This window comes from Protomyctophum parallelum (assembly GCF_964188405.1).
Source record: "Protomyctophum parallelum genome assembly, chromosome: 11".
NCBI classification, from domain to species: domain Eukaryota; kingdom Metazoa; phylum Chordata; class Actinopteri; order Myctophiformes; family Myctophidae; genus Protomyctophum; species Protomyctophum parallelum.
Window position 1 is genome coordinate 32,128,225 of NC_139707.1, and position 21,325 is coordinate 32,149,549.

General features: G+C 42.2%; 1 protein-coding gene across 2 annotated transcripts in view; it reads right to left on the reverse strand.

Annotated features, from left to right (window-relative positions):
- Window positions 1-6,427, reverse strand: part of erbb4b (erb-b2 receptor tyrosine kinase 4b) — a 457,442-nt gene extending 451,015 nt beyond the window's left edge. For both annotated transcript variants that reach the window (XM_083776517.1, XM_083776516.1), the window contains exon 1: window positions 6,240-6,427. In XM_083776517.1, the coding sequence (XP_083632643.1) occupies window positions 6,240-6,339 (100 nt within the window). In that variant the 5' untranslated portion in view covers window positions 6,340-6,427. The remainder of the gene's footprint in view (window positions 1-6,239) is intronic.
- Between the last annotated feature and the right edge of the window lie 14,898 nt (window positions 6,428-21,325).

The window sequence follows — 21,325 nt, forward strand, 5'->3', positions numbered from 1 at the left end:
GACTGCTGTGCAATGCTCATCTCTGACAAATTCATATTCCATTGCCAATAGCTATGATTGGCTTCTAGAATTTTTTATTACAAGAAAAGAAAAAAGAAAAGAAAAGAAAGAAATGCCAAAAGCCTTGAGCTCTATAAACAACGCAGAGCCAAAAGCACTTACAAATTACCTTTTGATGTGGCAATGACCGCCAAACAAGGTTTTGACTACGGTGGAGAGGACTATTTGCCCCTCCTATATACAGGTTTAATGTTTGTTTTTAGTTCAATGTTTGTTTTTAAAACACCATTGACAATGAAGGGAAAATGTACGTCATATTGTCCCTCATTTCGTCATATTGTCTCTTTATTGTTAATGGCATTAATGTTTGTGTTGGCATCGTTTGTTTTACATCATTACATCACCTAATCAACACGAGTTAGACTTTAAAATATTAGCGCCCCTCACTTCACACAGGTGTGATCTTTTTGTTATTTATTTGACAAGAAAGCCATATACAATGAATCAAACACAAATTGTGATCGCATGTTGAGGGGCCATAATAGAGCACACCTACAAAAGCATTTATGTATGTTGTGTAGCCTATGGGCTCCATTATCGTCACCGCTAAACCCCTTATCCATAAACTTCTTTGCCTTTTTCTACTATTTTGAAAAACATTTTTGAATAGTTCAACTAGCCAATCTACATTGACACGTTGTGAGCTTGTAGACTGGCCATTTTAACTATTCATTATTCAAAAAAGGCAAAGAAGTTTAGGGATAAGGGGTTTAGCGGTGACGAAAATGGAGCCCTATGTCTACACAGCTTGCTCTTTCCCCGACGAACCCAGCCCTGACTACACATGACTGGCTAAGCAACACAGCCTGGCGGAGATATGCGCTCTAAGGAGTTCAATAAATGCATGGTTTTAAATAAATACCATGGTCTGCACGCACGCACGCACGCACGCACGCACAGTCGCACAATAAGAGCTGCAACAAACTAATTTATTACAGGTCACAACTGCAAGTGCTTTGTTTAAAAGTGTGCCCCCCTCCAAGCTCAGGGATGGCCTGTAAGCTTAGATGCTCCATAGCCAAACGAACAGATCTATAACCTAACAAACCATTGCAACATGACGCACAGAGCAATAGCTACAATATCCCGACTTGTTTTTCTATTTATTCAAGTGCAAAAAAACAGACAAATCAAGATTTTAAGCGGGACGCATGCATGCTCCGCAGGCCGTCTCCAATATCACTCAAAACCCAGTCTGTAATTACATTGTAAATGCAGATTAGCTATGAATATTTTAAAGGAAGATTAGGCTACTAAAAGGAGAGAGAGAGCGAGAGAGAGAGAGAGAGCGAGAGAGCGAGAGAGAGAGACAGACAGACAAGAGAGAATAAATGGGCTAGAATCCAGCCTCTTGGCACCCCCACACACACAAAAACACAAGACACACTTGTCTAAGGTGGAGCCGTGCTTTCCTAGAAAGGTTGTCAGCCTGTTATCATCCTTTTATTTTCTCACTATATTATTAACTACGGGAAAGAGAAATAATAAAAATGAGAATAAAGCAAATCACTCTGGCTTGGCAAGCTGACGCTTCAGAAAGAATAAACGAGGCAGACCCCCGCCAAAAGACTTCACATGTATAAAGCCACAATTATCTTTTGACTTTCATTCAAAACATGGTGGTAATGAGTGTGTCTTGGCAAAGATTAGCCATATTCCTATTGTTACTTTTAAAGTTTACAATGCAAAGGATGACAACTGGGGGAGGTTCACCGCAGGGTGAGACAGAGAGAAACTCTGCAGCGGTCTATTTAGGCTGTCAATCATTCTCTCTCTCTCTCTCTCTCTCTCTCTCTCTCTCTACATATCCAACGCACACACAGGGTAGACACGTTCACCACACGCTCAGACCTCAGACATAGGCCCCCCTGGCAGTTCTTAAACCTTCAACATGCACTTGTCAAAAAGGCCAATGGAGTGTGGGTGGAGCCTGGGAGAGAGAGAGCGGGGGGAGAGGAGAGAGAAGGGGACCTTAAATGGATTCAGTGGAAAGATACACACAGCTGAAAGACAAGCGTTTGGACACTCAATATCTGTATAGTTTGCGCGTATGAGTTCAGCTGCATGTGCAGAACGGAATAGAAGCCCTAAGGACTTCCCCTGATGTTACAACAAGCTACAGCAGGGTTCCCCAATTAATTTTCCTCAAGGGCCATATTTTGACTAGCGTACCAGGCTGGGGGCCGAGTCTGCACGCGCGAGGTCGAGGTCTTGCCCTGAAAATTCATTTTCAGGGCAAGACCCCATTTGAAAAGGATGCCCAGTTTGACATGCATAGGCTACTGACCCCCATTTAATGCCATTTATATCTGGGACACTTAAAAAAAAAAAAAATGGAATTGGAAATTCTTTCATGGGCCACAAGGGGGCGCTCTGTGGGCCGCAAATGGCCCGCGGGCCGCCTATTGGGGAACCCTGAGCTACAGGGACAATGCACATTAATCAACACGTCATTTTGCAAATCCATGTAAATGGGCCAGAGTTAGCCATAGGCTAATTTTCATCTGTAGTCCCTGAGCAGGCTCTTAAAAGTGGTAAAAGGGGTATCCATACAAAAAACATACAACAAAAAAACAAAGTTGTCATCTCTCACTCCAACTTGAAAAAGCTATGCACACGTAGGCAGTAGGCCTACATTTAGGCCTATATCAAATTCACTCTGTTTTGTGAGACACAAGAAAGCTATTAGAGAGAGCTTTCAGAGGGAGACGGCGGTGGAGAGAGAATAACAAACCTCATCAAATGTGCATGGTAGTCTTTAATTGTCCTGCAAACCAAACTTCACATATGCCACACATACAATTTGCATTTTATATAGGCCGGCTAATACGAGGGCGCTTCTCCAAATCCAATTATGACATTGTCCTCCAAAGACATTTTAAAGATGCACCGTCAAAGTTAAACCCATGTATGTATCCAGCTGATGGATGTCGGCGTGCTACGTGTAAAGGTCACACGGGATGTGATCCAATCACTACGCGGGCGAAAGACATTTTCCGACGGTTACGAACCCCACCACCAGCCAATCAAAACGCAGTAGAAGATGACAGGACACAAACTATGGAATCTAATCAGGAGGAAACCACATTCCTTCATGGTACTGTATATGGGATTGCATGTGTCATGTGAATAGTAACACCAAACTCTCTCGCCAAAGACACTGGGTTCAGAAGGTGAGAAGCGGTCCAAGTACGTTATAGAGGGGTTTAAGTGGTTAACTGAAGTCTTGCACCGTTTTTATCTGCATCATTGGGGCAATGGGTAAAAAACCTCCAAGCGTAGAAAAACAATTAAAATGGCAGAACAGAAACAGCTTCCTATTTCTGCTGTATTAAACCCCTCTGGAGCACTAGTGCTTTCCGCACACCGTGTGGCACGCGCGCACAGCGCCGCGCACACACACACACACACACACACACACACAGTATGCATATATCACATATCACACTGTACACACACACACACACACACACACACACACAGCATGCATGCAGTATGCATATAGGGGAGACCCAGTGAGGCAGAGAGAGAGAGGAGGTGAGTGTGGAATGATTCACACTCCCCCGGCCCAGGGAAGTAGATCGCCACCGAATCAAAGGCAGCTATTCTTTGCAATAAAACGCCAGAGACATAGAGGTCAGACCGCCTTTCACGGGCGACAACAGGAGGAGATATGGCTGTGAGAGGGCTTTGTGTGATGGCCGTGCTGTGTGGGCCAGGGCCGGTGGCAAATGTGACACGAATCGATTCTCTCCAACGCTCAGATATTAAAGGAAGAAAGAGTCCAGTAGTCTCGCATCTCTCAGTAAAACTGTAGCCACACAAAGGTGTGGGTAGAATATGACAGTGCTCAGTGCTGTGGAACTGAAATGACAGGTCTTGCTTGTCTTGGTTGCACGCCAGTGTCTCTCTCGGCACCAAATAGCTGATCTTCAAGCTCACAGTATGTGTCAACAGCCATGCACTGTGAGCTTGTAGATCGGCTATTTTTGGTGAGACAGAAATGATGTGCAACTATTAAGTATTAATCTCATTACACACAGCACAAACACATTTCACCCTAGACATCTCCAAGTGTGCACACGCATACTCCATGCACCCAGGCACACACACACACACACACACACACACACACACACACACACACACACACACAGACACACACACACCTCTTTAATGACAAAGAATTTAATATGTGACTACTGACTATATGAAAAGATGGATGTAATCTCTTAAAGAATGATGACGTTTCCATCCCTTGCCTTTCTGTCTCTTTCTCACCGACAGGATTTAATCCGCGTTTAAGCCGATTAACACCGTGATATTTGTATTATCTGCTCCAGTCTGCTTTCGTTGGGTCCCCCTCCCTCCCCATGTCCCCACACAGTGAAATTGTAAATGCCACAATATTCAAAACCCAGCTCTAGAGTGTAGCAGGTAACTATACTAATACTCTGTCCTGGGTACATATACAAAAATGAAAAATGAAAGTCAACGCTATGTTAAATTGTATTCCAAGAAAGAATAGGCTAAGCAGTGCCGCGGACAATCACAGTATCTGCGTAGTGCGTATATGAATAGTAATGCCCAGTAATTTAGCCTACATTTTACTCTCATATACAACAATCTATTTCTGACATGTGCTCAATTGGTCCACATCTGCAACAGCAAAATGTGCCGTGCGTAATGGTCAAACCAAACGTAAAGCCTATACACCGAGAGCCCACCCAGATTGAATTTTAATCTCCTAATTCAATCAACGTATAGTTCGCTTCGGGCAGTAGGCTACAGCGCAATTTGACTTTGATTAAAGCGGAGGTTATGGGTGCTGGTGGGCGAGTGGCTCCAGATAACGCATCACGGGGCATATAGCCTAAAACATCAAATAAGAACTATTATCCAGTTCATGGTGATAATACTAATTACAAGCGCACTGGTGGATTCGTGGTCATATGAGACGGGAGGCATGGGATGGAGAATCCATCTGTCTGGCCTTTTGGGAAAGACTGAGAAATATCTGGGAAATGAAGTGAATATATATAGCTTCCCGTCAGCGAGGATATTTCCCCCTTGTCCATGTCTGTCTGAAAACACTGACATGCGTGCAAACCTTTTGGGTTATCACTTATTGATCAATAGGAAAGTGCTATAACGTCTCCACTTACAGTCAGACACATGCCTCATAAATCTCTCTTCCTCCGTCTCCTGCCAGAGCAAATGCGCGTACACGCACGCACACTCACTCACTCACAGGTGTTATCATAACACACACAGAGAGAGAGACAGAGAGAGACAGAGAGAGAGCGCTGCTGCATTAAAAAAACGTATTGCTATTGACAATGCAGTAGTAGACGTTCTAAAAGCTGTAAGCCCGTGATGTGCAACAAGCTTTGCTGGCTAATCTAATAAATAATGAATACTGAATACAGTTATTGATCGCTGTTTTTCATGGTAACCGAGTCACTAAAAGTCAGCGGACAACTTTTGAAACGTATACTCAGTACCACAGGCACAGTAGTCTACCCACTGAAAACAAACACACGCACAATGCAATGCCAGCTCAACGTCCGTCTAGCTATCCAATCCATCCATCCATCCATTCAGTTTAAATGTGAAGCAAGCTTGCTGCTTCTCCACCTTGCACACGTGTGGCGAATGGTTCAATATGCCCTCTATTATTCTCTCCAAATTCAACTGTGCCTAACAGTGCAGTGGAAACAATTTAATTGCATTCATTCATTCAGTGGTTGCAGAAAATCCACAGGCTGTCACAAAACCTTTGATTTTATTTCGTCGTCCCGACTTGGATGAGGCAGTATAGTGCTGCTACTACTACGTCTTTCCGAAAACCAGAGTCCAACGTTGCCCCTTTTCTTTACAGGGCAAAGATTACCATTTGTTATGAAGGGACACTGGTTTTATTTTACTTTCACAGAGAAAAAAAAAGGGCAGCAGAAAAGGCAGTCTGGCTGCAGACCCTCTTACAGTTAAAATACATGTAAATAAATGCCCTATCAGGCAGAGGTGGTATTATATCGTGGTAATTTCTGTGATTAATTCATTATTATTGGTAAGTTTCCCCACACTTGAACACTTGGCTCCGTGCGCACTGACTCTGACTGCTCTGTACGCGCACCCGCGGAGAGGAGAGCCACCCCGCCACGGCTGTTTTCACTCACCTGATTGCGAGGAAATGGACCGAAACACGCCAGAAGTCAGGAAGAGAACGCCGAGGCAACACAGCAGGGCAGTCGTTCGCTTCATCTTGTGCGCTGACATTAAACTCCTTTTAATTCACATGTCCAGCGGCGAATCCCCCTTTCGTCTTGGGAACGAACAACAACAAAAAATATAAAATATTTGCCCAAAAAACCTCTGTCACTTGAGAGACTTTTGCCTTTTTTCCCTCTTCTTCTTATTTATTTATTTTTTAGCTAAATTGCAATTAGTCCCCCGGGCCCCGCCTCGTCGGTGTCTTCTGACGTGAAGTTCAAGCAGATACACACGCGGCGTAGTAGTTTTTCCCCAGCTCGTCTTCTATAAGCATCTACTGTCAAACAGTAAGCAACGCTCATGCCATTACTCTCCGAGTTCAATACAGTATGCGGTGGAGAGACTCGCGCTCCGCGGTCACGCCCCCTTCCAAATGTTCCCCTCCCACAGAGCACGGGGATTGGGCGACGTCCCTGCAGATTGATGTAAACCACGCCCCTCGCAGCTCTAAACGGACTGTCATTGGTTCAAAGCACTTGCCCAAAAAAATCTTGTTTTGCTGCACCTGTCACAGTCGCACCGAAAGCAAGATAAATGCTGCAAAAAAATAAAAACATTTATATGCTAACAAGTTGATAAAAGATGAATATGGCACAGACTACTACTCCACAGGTATTTATTTACATCTATTTTATTTCCAAAGGACCACAATACACAGTTTAAGGGAGGTAGGTGTGTGTGTGTGTGTGTGTGTGTGTGTGTGTGTGTGTGTGTGTGTGTGTGTGTGTGTGTGTGTGTGTGTGTGTGTGTGTGTGTGTGTGTGTGTGTGTGTTTTCCTCATAGCTCGCTGCTCCCTCCCAAGTTGAATTTGCTCGAGTTGTTTTAAAGTCTTTATTATTCTTTGGGGCCATTGTGCCCATAATATCTCAGTTTTATCTGAATGGTTTTTAACTATCATTGCCCTTTGGCAGCAACTGTGTGAAAATTAAATCTTGAAAACTGATTTGAAATTGAAAGTGCTATTAAATTGTGCAAAAACAGCTAGTTTCTAATGATGCTGAAATAGCTGAGGGCAATATTGCTTGCAGTCAATGTCACTGACTGAGAAGTACCCCCACCACCTCCCCCAACCACACAGGGAGATGGAGAGAGAGAGAGAGAGAGAGAGAGTGAAAGGTGAATAATATGACATAAGGTTATCGTTTCCTGACCACAGCAGAGGTAACTCGACGCCCTGTCCTCACACCTGAGGAGAAGGGTGATTACCTCCCGCAGTTACAATATGTCCACACATCTGGAACTTAAACATGCACTGAGAGATACGAGCACACACACACACACACACACACACACACACACACACACACACACACACACAGAGAAAGAGTGTGAGAGAGAGAGAGAGAGAGAGAGAGAGAAAGAGAGAGAGAGAGGGTTTCTTTACAATGCATTTATTTTGAGAAAAGCTAAAAGGGGAAAAAATCTTTTTAAGCACATGATCATGTCCTATTCCAACGGGATTGTGTGGTGACTTGTGGAACTTTTAATCTTCTGCTGGCCTTCACTCGTCCTGGTGGACCGTGAATGAATATTCTAACATCTAATGAATATTCTCAGCCCAGAGATCATGTTTGTTATCATTAGGATACACACTATCCATCCCGAAGAACCCTTTTCCTTCTATGTCCTCTATCTCCTCTGTCCTGTACATTGTCCTCTGTCCTGACCCTTTGAACAGTGCGCTGAACGTCCCAGAGTTCAACACCCGAGACAGGAGAAATGGGACATGCACTAAAACAGTTTTCACTTTGGAGAAAGTCAACAGGACCTGTTTATTCATGCTTGGCTGCAGAATGAATAATGCACTGAACTGTGAGGGGGTAGTGCAGTACTGACCCCTCACCAGCGGGGGGAATCCCATTCTCACCTCCATAGGTCACGGTCCCAGCAGAGGCAGCCGCAGGGGGCTCGAGCCACGCTGCCACCAGCTCGTTTCCTGTCTCCGTGTGACATTGGCATCCTATCACTTTTAGAGGCTTTATTAAATATGCCCGAGCAGCGATGAGCTTTTAATATAACTGACAATGCAAATTGATTAAGAAATATGGAAAAAACGAGATCTGGCAGCATCCTGCGTGAAGAGGCCTCGCTCTAAACGTGTCCCAAATGACTGCCGTTTATCATTTTTAATACCGAAAATGCAATTTAGCAGCGTGGTGTATTTTCATTATACATTACACTTTAAGGGGGCATCCTCTGACAGTGTCACCCTAATGCTGTCAATTAGATCATTTATTCCAGTGGATTATGCAGGGAATGAGACAAGGGCCCTGTGCATTCTCTCCCAGGCCTTCCACTGGTGCCTGGTGTACAGCTAATCTAATACATAACGCCCCTGAATTGTTTAATGGATGAGACTTTGCTGCTGCAAGAGGTACGCCAATAAAAGCCAGGGCCTCCAGAGGCGATTGAGCCTCATAATGATGCCAGGCACACAATGTGAGAGCTATGAAGCAATTCTTTATCATGCACCACATTGTTATTGCGCTGCTGGTGCCGTGCAAGTATAAAGACCCTTAGACCCCTCCTCCCCCACATCAGTCAGCCCGCTCGCATACTTGGATAAATCCTCAGCGTGATAAATTGAGCGAGCCTCAGCCACATCATGCTGCACAGAAGTCAGGATGTTTCATGAATGTTGTGCTAATGATTTACAAATTGTTTCATGCTTGTCATAGCCTGTGTTTTTATGGAAGTTATGCTGCCTCCTATTGCCTATATACAGTAGTCTCTCGAGACAGACGTGTTGGCTCCCACAATTTTCACAGGCTTCTGTAATTAGGAAACTCTGAAAATGAGTAAGAGTAGGAAAGGAAATGCATGCTCTTCTAATGTTCATCTACTAATGTTGCTCTGGAGAGGGAAATCTGGATTTCTCTAGTGGAGCTATCCGACTACGGATAAGCGCTTCAAGATGGATGGAGTCATAATCATCCCCACTTCCGTTTTGCCTGTGCAGTGGCATAAATAACACAATCGGAGCTTTATAGCTGTTGCTGCTTAGCAGAAATGAGAATTCCAAAATAATGTTTTGGTTCAACTCTTTCTGAACTTTGCAAAATTCAGAAAGAGGATGTTTTCTTACTGTTTTTGACAGCTTCCTCTTCTCAACTTTTACAATGAATTACAGACAGTCTCTGGAGCATTTGAAGATTGTGGAGAGAGTCTGGCATATAAGAGACAAGCCTATACCTCTTACTTAATATATTTGGGAACTATAAGGCAACGTGTCTATAGTCAGACTGGAATGAATTTACCTTTTCCAGGTTGCATACACAGAAACGGTGTGTGTGTGTGTGTGTGTGTGTGTGTGTGTGTGTGTGTGTGTGTGTGTGTGCGTGCGTGCGTGCGTGCGTGCGTGCGTGCGTGCGTGCGTGCGTGCGTGCGTGCGTTTGTATAGTGACTCATGTTTATTATTGCCATATTGTACAAACACATTCCTGTTAAATAGCAGGTCTGCCATATATATATCAGCATTCTTTAGTAAACTCCTAAATCTAAAATGGACATTTTGAATGATGCAATAATGAACGCTATACAAATACGGTTTATGGATTGTATATTAATTAATGAGTGATCAGGCGAATGATTTCCTGCTCCTTGGTCCTTGCATATAGTCCTAAAGCCAAAGAATAGCTACTTAAACATGTTGACCATGGGCTCCTTTTCTATTTTCTTTGCTATTGTCCCTAAAGTGTGAGTGTGAGTTTGTCTCAGAGAAGTGCAGAAATGAAAACCCATTCGCAAACGTAAAACCTCCTCTCTCTCTCTCTCTCTCTCTCTCTCTCTCTCTCTCTCTCTCTCTCACACCCATTTAGTTGTTGCCAATTCCCCCCCATGCATAGCTCCTGTCACTGCCAACCCCTACAGTTGGTCTTAGGGAGGGTGCAAACAACCACATGTCTCCTCCAATACACGTAGAGTCACCAGCCGCTTATTTTCACCTGACAGTGAGGAGTTTCACTGGGAGGTCGTAACACATGGGGGAACCAAGCGGGAAACTTCCTGTCTGAAACAAAGCCAATGAGGAAGTGTTTTAAACCTGCATTTTATCTAATAGCCAGCAGTGGGAACATCCACTGATTGCAAAAATTAAACCTGATTGTAATGAAGTCTATGGGGAAATTATACTATTCTCACTCAATTTATTACCTAATTTTCCCAGTATGTTCATGTTCTCACTAGCTAGTTCCTAATCTTCTTCACTACAATATGATGTTCATTTAGTAAATTGTCTTGTATAGTAAAATAGATGATGGCACAGCAATCAGGGTAGAAGCGTAGCTGCATATAGATGCATATACCCAGCTCCTCCCTCTCGTCCAACATCTCAACCCTGGGGATTACGTGTCATGGTGACGACTGTCTCTATTATTTGTAACAGTCTATGGGAGGAACGTTTGTTATCCCTCCCTGCTATTCCACTTGCTGGTGAACAGACGCCCCGACCAAACTGAATAAGATGCCCGTGGAGTGGCACGTGGCTGGTGTCTGGTTATCAGAAGGTCATTGGTTCGCCTCCAGGTCCACCCATGTCTAATCGTCTCTAAGCAACCCCAAACTGCCATCAGCTGGATGAAGCTGTTGGCTGAATTTCCATTTTGCACCCACGCTGCTCAGTAGTGTTTGTTGGGGCACCCGGCCAAGCTCGAGGAATCAAAGCCTATACTAGTCTTCACAGTGGTGGGCACAAACTTTACTGCTGTGCTCATTCTTAGATGTAAAAGATAAACAGATTCTTCTGAGCAGGAACGTTAAGCCAGTTAAATCATAGTGATCCATGCTAAAGGCCCATGGCTGATAGCGCCATAGGCCCTATATACTCTCATTGTTTTTATTCCTATCTTTTCAATGCAATACCAGAGAGGGAAGATGGATCTTTCTATCGTAGAGTGATTTATTTCCAATTCTTAGATCGCAAAAACGTAGAGGCATTCGTTATTGTCAAGGCAAAATGTTTTTTAAATAGATAAGGCTGAAATGTTCTATGAAAGACAGCTCATGGGTTTACAATGCTATGAAATTCACACAGTACAGTACCAGTACAATACTAAGTCACACTCACAACTGACATGTGCTGGTCACACTTAACACTTAAAAGATTAATCACTGAATTAAAATGCAATATTTCAAATTACACAAATAACTCATCTACAAGCTTGCAGCGTTGTCGTGATGTGTTGTGAGTGATTGATTGATTGATTGAATTAAACATTTTATTCACAGTTTGTAGAATGGGTACAATTCAAAAGAAAGTACAGGTCAATACAAAAACTGCTACTGTGAGGATGCAGGAAAAGCACTAAGATTGTTTACATCATGGTAGTCCTCCATTTTCAATTCATCAGAACATTAAAAGATGTACAAACATCATATATGTTAAAGAACGTAAAAAAGGGAAGAACATGTACAGTATGGGGGGGAGCTTGTGAGCTTTTAAGTAGGCCTACTGTATTGTATTGCATTGATAATTATACAGTATATGCCACCAGATGCCCGAACCAAAGAAAATTTAAATTAAAATTAAACCAAGAAAATGTGCTCATTCTAACTTCTGATACATGACAAAAACACAATTCCCAAAATTTAGTTACAGTAGGTAACTAAATATATATCTATAAAAATATCTTAATTGAAAAGATCATGCTGTTCCCGCCCCAACTAGTATTATGGCCTATGTCAAGAGTGTGACAGAGGCCATTTTATGTAAGACCAAATGTGACAATATTCAGCCACAAAAAAGCCTATGAGCACAGTCACACTGCACTTTTATTCCAGGGCGGATCTGATTCTGCCAATGCATATCAATGGGAATGGAGTGAATTTTTGGAGAAATCTGCAAATGATAGCAAACGGCTCCATTCCCATTGAAATGCATTGCATGGCAGAATCTGCCTTCATAGAATAAAAGTGCAGTGTGACCGTGCCCTAAAGGTGTTTGCACACTCACTGGTGCGTTTTTTCGAAATTCGCTCTGATATTGGGGTTCGAAAACACAGCAGTCTGCAGGAATAATTGCATGGCAATGTCATACAAAAGTAGCAAAAATAGCATGTATAAATTGCTAGGTTGAAAGTATTAGCAAGAATGACTAATTAACAACACTGGATCCATAGTTTCACAGGTTATACTTTGGTCCTGAAAAGTAATGATTTTGGGTATGTTAAGTAGGCTAATGATGCAAATCAGCAAACGACATTAAAAAAATAATTGGTATTGTACAGGGGAAACATGCCAGCTCTCACAGATGGGTGAGGATAATGGCAGTTTGGTGGGTGTTATCATACTATTTTAGACATACTAAATGAGAAAAAGAGGTTGCGCATCAGCAATGGTTTTCAGTGGAGTGCCAAACACAAATCCAGTATACATCAAAAAATAGGAATTTAAAAAATTCCAAAAAGGTAGCACATCCAAAAATTAAACAAACGTCGGACAAAGTACTCACATTTCCATTTCTTTATTGGCACACACCAAAAAGGAACGCTTACGCGTTTCGGCTATGCAGCCTTCATCAGAGCATAGCCGAAACGCGTAAGCGTTCCTTTTTGGTGTGTGCCAATAAAGAAATGGAAATGTGAGTACTATTTTAGACATGTTATGAAAAAAAAAAAAAAGGAGAAGCAAACAAGTAAAACATTTGATCAAACATAAACTTACTGTAGGTGACAAATAATAATGAATGGGGGAGTTTTATGGGTTGATATATGGGGGTATAAGATCAGGGTGTCAGACAGTGAGATGAGTGAAATATAGGCTGGCATGATGATGCCATAATATCATTATACCTGACGAAGACCCACACGGGTTGCGGACTACCTTCCTTTATCATTATATGACAGACAGGCGATATATTTAGATACAACAATAAATAAACAGTTAATAATATATAAATGGAAGCTAGATTAACAAACAAATAATCAATATATAGAAGTATTTCACCTATATTCACACACACACACACACACACACACACACACACACACACACACACACACACACACACACACACATTCACACACCAATGGACGGTGGAGTAAACCGTTGGCGGAGCTTTGGCGGACCAAATCTGTTCATGTGGGAGCAGTTAGGCATGCAGTGTCTTGCTCAAGGACACTTTGACTCAGAGCCAGGAGGAGCAGGGGAATGAAGACAGCCACTCTACCTCCTCAAGATGTCACGTTGCCCTTTTCATGTTTCATGGTGTAAATAAACTACTGAGTTGACATCAAAAGCGCTACTTTTGTACATTTTCAACACAGATAATCTTACTTCTAATAGAGCAATATTTATATTAATCGTCATACCTCTTACTTGCACGAGTAGGATATTCTAGGATTTTTTCCACCACTGGGTTTGTTCCACCAGCTTGCATAACGAATGTGACACAGGTTAAGTATAGGCTAATGATGATGCAAAACAGTAGATTGCAAATTGCAGGGGAACATAATTTCAGCTCCCACAGATCATTGATACAGGTATGCTTAAAGGGGAATACCACTCATTTTCAACATTTTACTATGTCATTAAAGGTGTAGTGAAACGGAAATGGTGAACAACATGAAAATGGTAACATGAAACACCGGTCTGAAGTTTCTGAACCAATCAGAGCGTCGCATCCCTTCAGGCGATGGGACGGTAGCTAGGGACGGTAGCTATGCTATACGCAACAGCGTGGTATGTGTTTGTTTATAAATCAGATGGTCGGCCAGCACAACCAGTTTACTGTTATGTGGCTTATTTCTACCCTATAATGTTTTCAGATACATATTTTAGCGTGATGATTAAGTTGAAACCTAGTCTGTACCACTGTCTGGATGTTATCTTGAATGGAAATAAAAACAGAGTATTCTGTAATCAGTAGCAGCTGTGCTGGAAGGATGCGCAAATATGGGGAATTAAACGGGTGAGCTTCATTTTTATTGGCTTTTGTCGATGTGTATCTCTACACGTCAGCACGCAGCACGTTTTCGTTTTAATAAATAAATAATACAATCGTTTTATGGACCTTTGATATAAAAACACACAGAAATGAGAATTTTCACATTTTCACACCACGGATATGGTCTAAAAGTGTGAAAAACGTCTTTTTCACTACACCTTTAATATACCTTTGAGCTGTTGTGTGGAATGTATTAAAAAAAAGTCCCCAGTCCCCATTCTGTGTTTCCTAGAACTGGAGGTAAAATGTTGAAAATGAGTGGAATTCCCCTTTAACCACATGAACCTTAGAATCCCTATTCTGGGGAAACATTTGGTAAAAACAGCAGACCTAGCTCATGTGTCATGTTGGTGAAGAGTTTTGGAGTTGAAGGAATGAAGGCGCAGTCCTAGAGTCCTGAGGGACCACGGGTAACTATACGTATAGCCTAATGGTGTTTATGTGGTTAATTTATATTCCGTGCAACGGTGTCGTGTGCGTAAAATAGCAGATCTACATGCTCACAATGTGCTCAGCATGCATAGATTATCAACAAGCAGCAGATCTACATGCTCACAATGTATACAGTAGATTATCAAAATGCTTATAGTTAATTTGACTTGGTTCCACAGTTAAATATTGTGAACATATAGCTGATCAGCCGGTTTCACAATTCTTGCCTATTTCTTATTGACAATGTGGCCAAATGTTTATCCAGTTTTATAATACAGTTTGATTACCTTTGATGCAGTAATTCATTTTTTTGCCATTATAATGTTCTCAACAGTCCTTAAATTGTCCCTTTACTGTCATCTGAAATCATGTGGGGAGTTGGGGGTCCCGACCCACAGGTTGAAAACCACTGTTCTAGACTGTAATCAACGATGCTTCCTCATAGGAATGCATCACAGACATCACATTCTGCCAGGTCCCCCACCTGCCATGTGCATCGCCGTTTGACAATGTGTTTCATAATCGGCCATTTATGTCCATGATGATTTTACGATCAGATAAAGCCTATAGACTAGTTTATAGAGATTATAGATTAGTTCAACATTTGAATCCATTTGGAGAAAAGAGCATTGATTACAATCTGTCTAAGCATACTGTATGAAGAGCATACATACTCAATACTCATTCACCCTGGTCTGAAATGAAGTACAAATTGCCTACTGTATGGATTTTTCAGTTTGTACAAATTACACTGGCTATTAGTGGTCCAGTTTCTATGGTAATAAAACTTACTCATCACAAAAATCCTCTGGCACCATATAATAATCTCAAAATTCGTTTTATGACTCTTTCGCCCTACAGCAGCAATAGTCTGAAAATGATTTATTCCCTCTGTGATATGATTCTTGTACAGAGGTCCTGTGGAAGCCTATTTAGATTCAGTCAAAGATTGTCTGAGGTCATATTTCTGTAAAATCATCCTGGCTGTGGAATACTTGTTGCATGGCTTCAATCTTTAGGAAAGAGCCCTTCATAACTCTAGAAGTTGGTTCCCAGTCTGGGGGTCCGAACCCCCAGCCCCAGAGGGGTCCCCAAAAAAACTTTTGGGGGTCCCCAGATGATTAGCTTAGTTTTCTGAACAGTAAACAAACCAACATACAGTATAAGTGTATATGCCGGGTATCTGCACATTTCTAAAGTTACAATTTCATGACTTTGTTAATACTAGAACGTGGCTAACGCCATGCGGTCCATGTTTTAGTTTTTTCTCTGTGAATATCATGTGTCCTAGTGAGACAAACACACATGCCGTACATTTTGAACGAAGGCAGACAGTAATTTGCCTTTGGCACTGACCGTCTTTTGTCCGTGCTGAGTACCTTTCCCTTGTTCGATGCGAAAAAGAGCACTTTCGCTTTAAACACTGAGTGAGAGAACTGCAAAAGCTGGATGTAGGAAAGCCATGCTGTGATTGGCCAGTAGTCACAGACCCCACAACACTGGGATGAAGACGCAGAGGTGACGTATCACGGCGACAAAGAACAGGCGTGAACGGCACTTCCACATAAAGCAAAGCAAAGCAGAGTTATATGTTTAACCCAGGGTAACTGGACTAAGCTCAAGAACTTGTTTACAGCCTGCAGGCCCTGGTTGAACATTTCATGGTAGGGGTTCAATGCCTTGCTCAAGGGCACTTCAGCGGTGGTAATTTTAACGTGCCGGTCCGGGGATACGAACTAGCGACCTTCCGGTATCAAGACCGCTCCGCAAACCGTTCGGCCACCACTGCCCTAATCGATCCGCATACGTCACTGTGTATGACTTGGCCACCTAAACTGCCGCACGTTGTGCACTCCATGGGCACAAATATGTGGCATTGAATTCTCCCAAATGTAATAATAGATTACATAAGAAAGAGACAACCATTGTGAAAATAGATGATCTACAAGCTCACAACGCCTGTGTTGTGAGCTTGAAACGTTTCGGAACCCTTGCTCTAGACAGGACTGACATGAACAACGCCGAAATTACACTGATGGTATAGATTTTTCTTCTCCAGAATTCCAAGTGTTTCCCTCTCAGAATCAGAATCAGAAGCCTTTATTGCCATACATGTAAAACATGTTGGGAATTTGTTTCGGTGAACAGCAGAGTACAGTTACAGAATGCAGTTACCACAGCTGCCATGGACAGTGCTATATTGGTATATTGGATACATTAGATCTTCCTTGCATCTCCAAGAAATTGCACATTATACTGTACGTCAGACTGCTAGAGCAAAAGAAATCATGTCAATGACCCCTAAATTGATTTGGCACCCCATCTGGAAATATTTTGTGCCAAGGACCTCATTAGGAAATGTGTCCACATTTTTTCGGAAACAGACAAAAGTGTTTAAAAGTGTTCCTCATTTTGCTGTGGACCCCCTGGAACCTCCTCTCAAGGACCCGTTGTGGTCCCCAGGCCCCACTTTGAGGAACCACTGCACTAGAGAACCAACATGGGGCGGTGACTGCATGGCTCTGCGTGAGTTCCACTCACTGAGCAATAAGCAACATTAGCACATTACGTACACATGATTACGTGGCTACTTCCTCAGTGAATGAGTCTCATCAGAAGTCACTGAAGAAGCCACTGAGTGTGTAATTGTTTCCCATTAGGGGGATATGGCTGCCACCGATTCCCATCTCGCTGTGGCGGATGTTTGCTGACGAATGCTCAGTGTCCACTCACCGGAGCAGGCTCATCCTGCCGCGGACGGTGATGGAATTGCTCAGGACTTCTCAAAGGCACCGGAGCAGTTTTCTTGTTTTTTGGGAGGGGGGATGACTTGGGCCTCACCAGAGTGAACTGCCACCAGAGCAGAGGGTGCTTGTTGATTAATTGACACAACTGTAAACATCGTAATCAGTTATTATACTGGTATATATATATATATATATATATATATGCCAGGTCTACTTCATTGAAGTGCCATTAGTTCAAAACGATATACTGTGTGTGTGTGTGTGTGTGTTTGTGTGTGCGCGTGCGAGTGTGTGTGTGTGTGTGTGTGTGTGTGTGTGTGTGTGTGTGTGTGTGTGTGTGTGTGTGTGTGTGTGTGTGTGTGTGTGTGTGTGTGTGTGTGTGTGTGTGCGTGCGTGAGTGTGTGCATGCGTCAGCATATATGCCTATATTCATCTCTCCCCAGTGTTCACTAGCTGTGTGAGCTTGTGGATCAGCTATTTTCGGCTTACGACACCTTCGTATAAATGTGCTCTTCCCTGACCTTGAGACACAGATACGGTATTGTATATTTTTCATCGTCATTAAATGTTTTGATAAATTGAGTACAAAAGGACCCCAATAGAAACAAGAACTGCACTCTGTCGAGTGCCTACTTGCTTGTTGCACACTAGTAGGCCATTTAGTGTGCAAGCAGAGCGCGCAAGTACTGTCGACCGCTACAAACTGTCAAATCTCAGCTTCTCTGTGAAGGAACGTTTGAAATGTTGAATTATTAGGTTTAGCTATTTGCTACCTACCTACTTTATGCAAAAAAAAAATTAAGTAGTATTATGAAGTATGGTACAAGTTTCTATCTATAAAATAAATACAGTTGTATCGATTTAGAATTATTCTGGATTTTAGTTTCTCAAAGAAAAATAAATCATTGATATCCGATGAAAAGAAAAGGTATATAAACTGAAATAAAATATGTTATCACGTATACGGTATAATTATTGAATTATTTATTTTAAATTGTCAATTGCTTTAAATTTACGTAATCTTGGACTATAGTGATATTAATACTAAATGCCTCTGTGTATATGTATATGTAATTTGTAAGTTGATTAGTGGTATACTGTGGTTACTTTGCGCCACTTTTGATGCGTATGCACCGTCCCAGCATATGACGTCAGGGTATAACTGGTATAACTAGCTCTCAATGATGACGTAATAAAGATGTGGATTAAAGGACCCAATGCCTTCGATGGTGACGTATATGTCGATAGTGTCGGGTGGATTAAAGGAAATGCATCTATATGTAATTTGTAAGTTGATTAGCGGTATACTGTGGTTACTTTGCGTCACTTTTGATGCGTATCAGTCACAAGTAGTCATTACGTAATTTGCTGGGACGGTGCATACGCAGGTAACATGCCATAGGCTTTATTGGATAAATCCAGCAGACCTTGTATTGTACTGAACTTCCCTGTGCTTGTCCACACAAATAACGTATTCAACCAATCAACCAATCAAACTACTAGGGCAAGGGTTCCCAAACTGGTGGGGTCCCAAATCATTTTGGGGGTTCCCAGATGATTAGCTTAATGTTATTAACAAACCAACATACAGTATACGTGTATGACAGGGTACCAGTAAGGCGCCCTGAGGGAGAGAAGCGACCTCGCCCTAAAGGTGTGAGGTCGCGCTCACACATCCGCCTGCATGGGTGACGGCAGACTGATGGGCGAGCTCTGGCGCTTTGGCATGGGGGGTCAGATCAACATAATGGAATTAATTCTGTACTGGCCATATATGGAGCATGTCTTGGGTTTACAGGGTTTGATGAGGTCAGATCAACATATGGAATGTCAGAACATAGGTCAGCTCCATATATGGAGATCTAAGGGTGGCAGTGGGAGCAGTGTCTTGAGTGTACAGGGTTTGATGAGGGTCCAGGTAGGGCCGGCCTCAATTTTCAGGCCTGTATAAGAACTGTAGTTTTAGGGTGCAGCTGCATTAATAACTTTGGGGCGGGCTCGTCTAGAGTTTGAATGGATAGGTATCAGTCAAAAGGGAGACATCGAAGAGGAAGCGAGGAAGGACAGGTGGGTAAGGATCAACATAATGGAATGTCAGAACAGATCAGCTCCATATATGGGGATCTAAGGGTTTGAGGTCAGATGTAGAGTTGCTGGCCGGCTCCATATACAGTATGCAGATCTATAGGTGATGATTGCAGGTTGCAGCCTGAAAGGTTTGGGAATCCTTGTACAGGGGTTCTCAACCTGGGGGTCACGACCCCTCTGGGGGTCGCCAAATTATTTTGGTGGATCCCCAGATTATTTTCAATAATATATGCCCAGCTTTGAGTGTTTGTACATTCAAGACAAAAGGCTTGGCCAAACATTTACGGGGGTCCCCAGCCAAAAACGTTGCTATAGGGTGTGATGATGTCACTGCAGGCTGCAGCTAAAATAATGAGACAGGACAGAATCATCAGAGCTCTCTCTCCTCCCAAGCAGACTGCAGTGCAGTGGTGAATAATTCTTAGTGTGTGTCCTTGAATCAAGGTGTTGTAAATTGGATAGCTTACACTGCAAATTACGGGCAGGTCAGGAGTTCAGGAGAGGCCAGGCGTGTCAAGTGAGACTTTGGGATGAGGTGGAGAGAGAGCATTGCTCAAGTTATTAATGGGGTGTCTGAGCAGGACAGGCCAGACTCAGTAGCCTATTATGGTGATGGGCTAATAATGGATGTTGGCTGGCGCCCCAGGCTCTTTCCTTTTACGCTGCTGCCATCTACAGTACAAACTGGTCAACAACATGGCCCAGATTTGGACATTCATGTGAGCTAAAAATAAAAATGCAATTCATTATCATCATTTATCATCATTTATCATTTATCATTCATCATTTATCATCATTTATAATTTATCATCATTCACCATTTATCATCATTTATCATGTATCATCATTTATCATTTATCAAATTATTAATTTATCATTTATCATTTATCATTTATCATCATTCATCATTAATCATTTATCATCATTTATCATTTATCATCATTCATCATCATTTATCATTTATCATCATTTATCATTCATCATTTATCATTTATCCTTTTTGTAAAAACAAAATGTATTTCTCTGGCCTTTTCTTTTTTTCTAAATGGTTATTTACCATTGGCAAACAGTTTAAGTGCTGTACAAATAAATGTATCAATATTCCTTGTATATGTTTATACTTATCTGATCAAATAGATTAGAATGTGAATTGGGCAACTGAATGACAATTAATAGACAAAACTATTCCAAGTCACACTACAAAACCCAACTACAAGAGTGCACATTATGCCTTCAATACTTTACATACTCTTACATGTATAAGGACCTGAATTAAATTATTGCTATATAATGAAAAATACTGGTAGAGAAAGAAATACATATAGTAGAGGTATAGAGCCCTATAGCTACCCTGCCACTGGGTTTGTTTGACCGAATCTCAACAGACTCAAATGGTTCTGAGACCGAGACAGTTGGAAAAAGGCAGTTCGAATGTGATTCACAGCAAAAATGCTGTCAAGCGTTTACTTACTTTGTATGAAAGAGGTGAGGTGAGGCTGACAGACTGACCTATTCTCTTCATGTAATCTGTAGCATCACTCCACATTGAGCACCAGCTGGCCTAATTATACAACTAAGAAAATAGGCCATTATATGAACTTTCAGGAAGTCCCGATTTCCTTAGTGGCTTCACAAAATATCTGTCTGACTGCCCCCCTGGTACACGTACACGTACACGCACACACGCACACACGCACACACGCACACACACACACACACACACACACACACACACACACACACACACACACACACACACACACACACACACACACACACACAC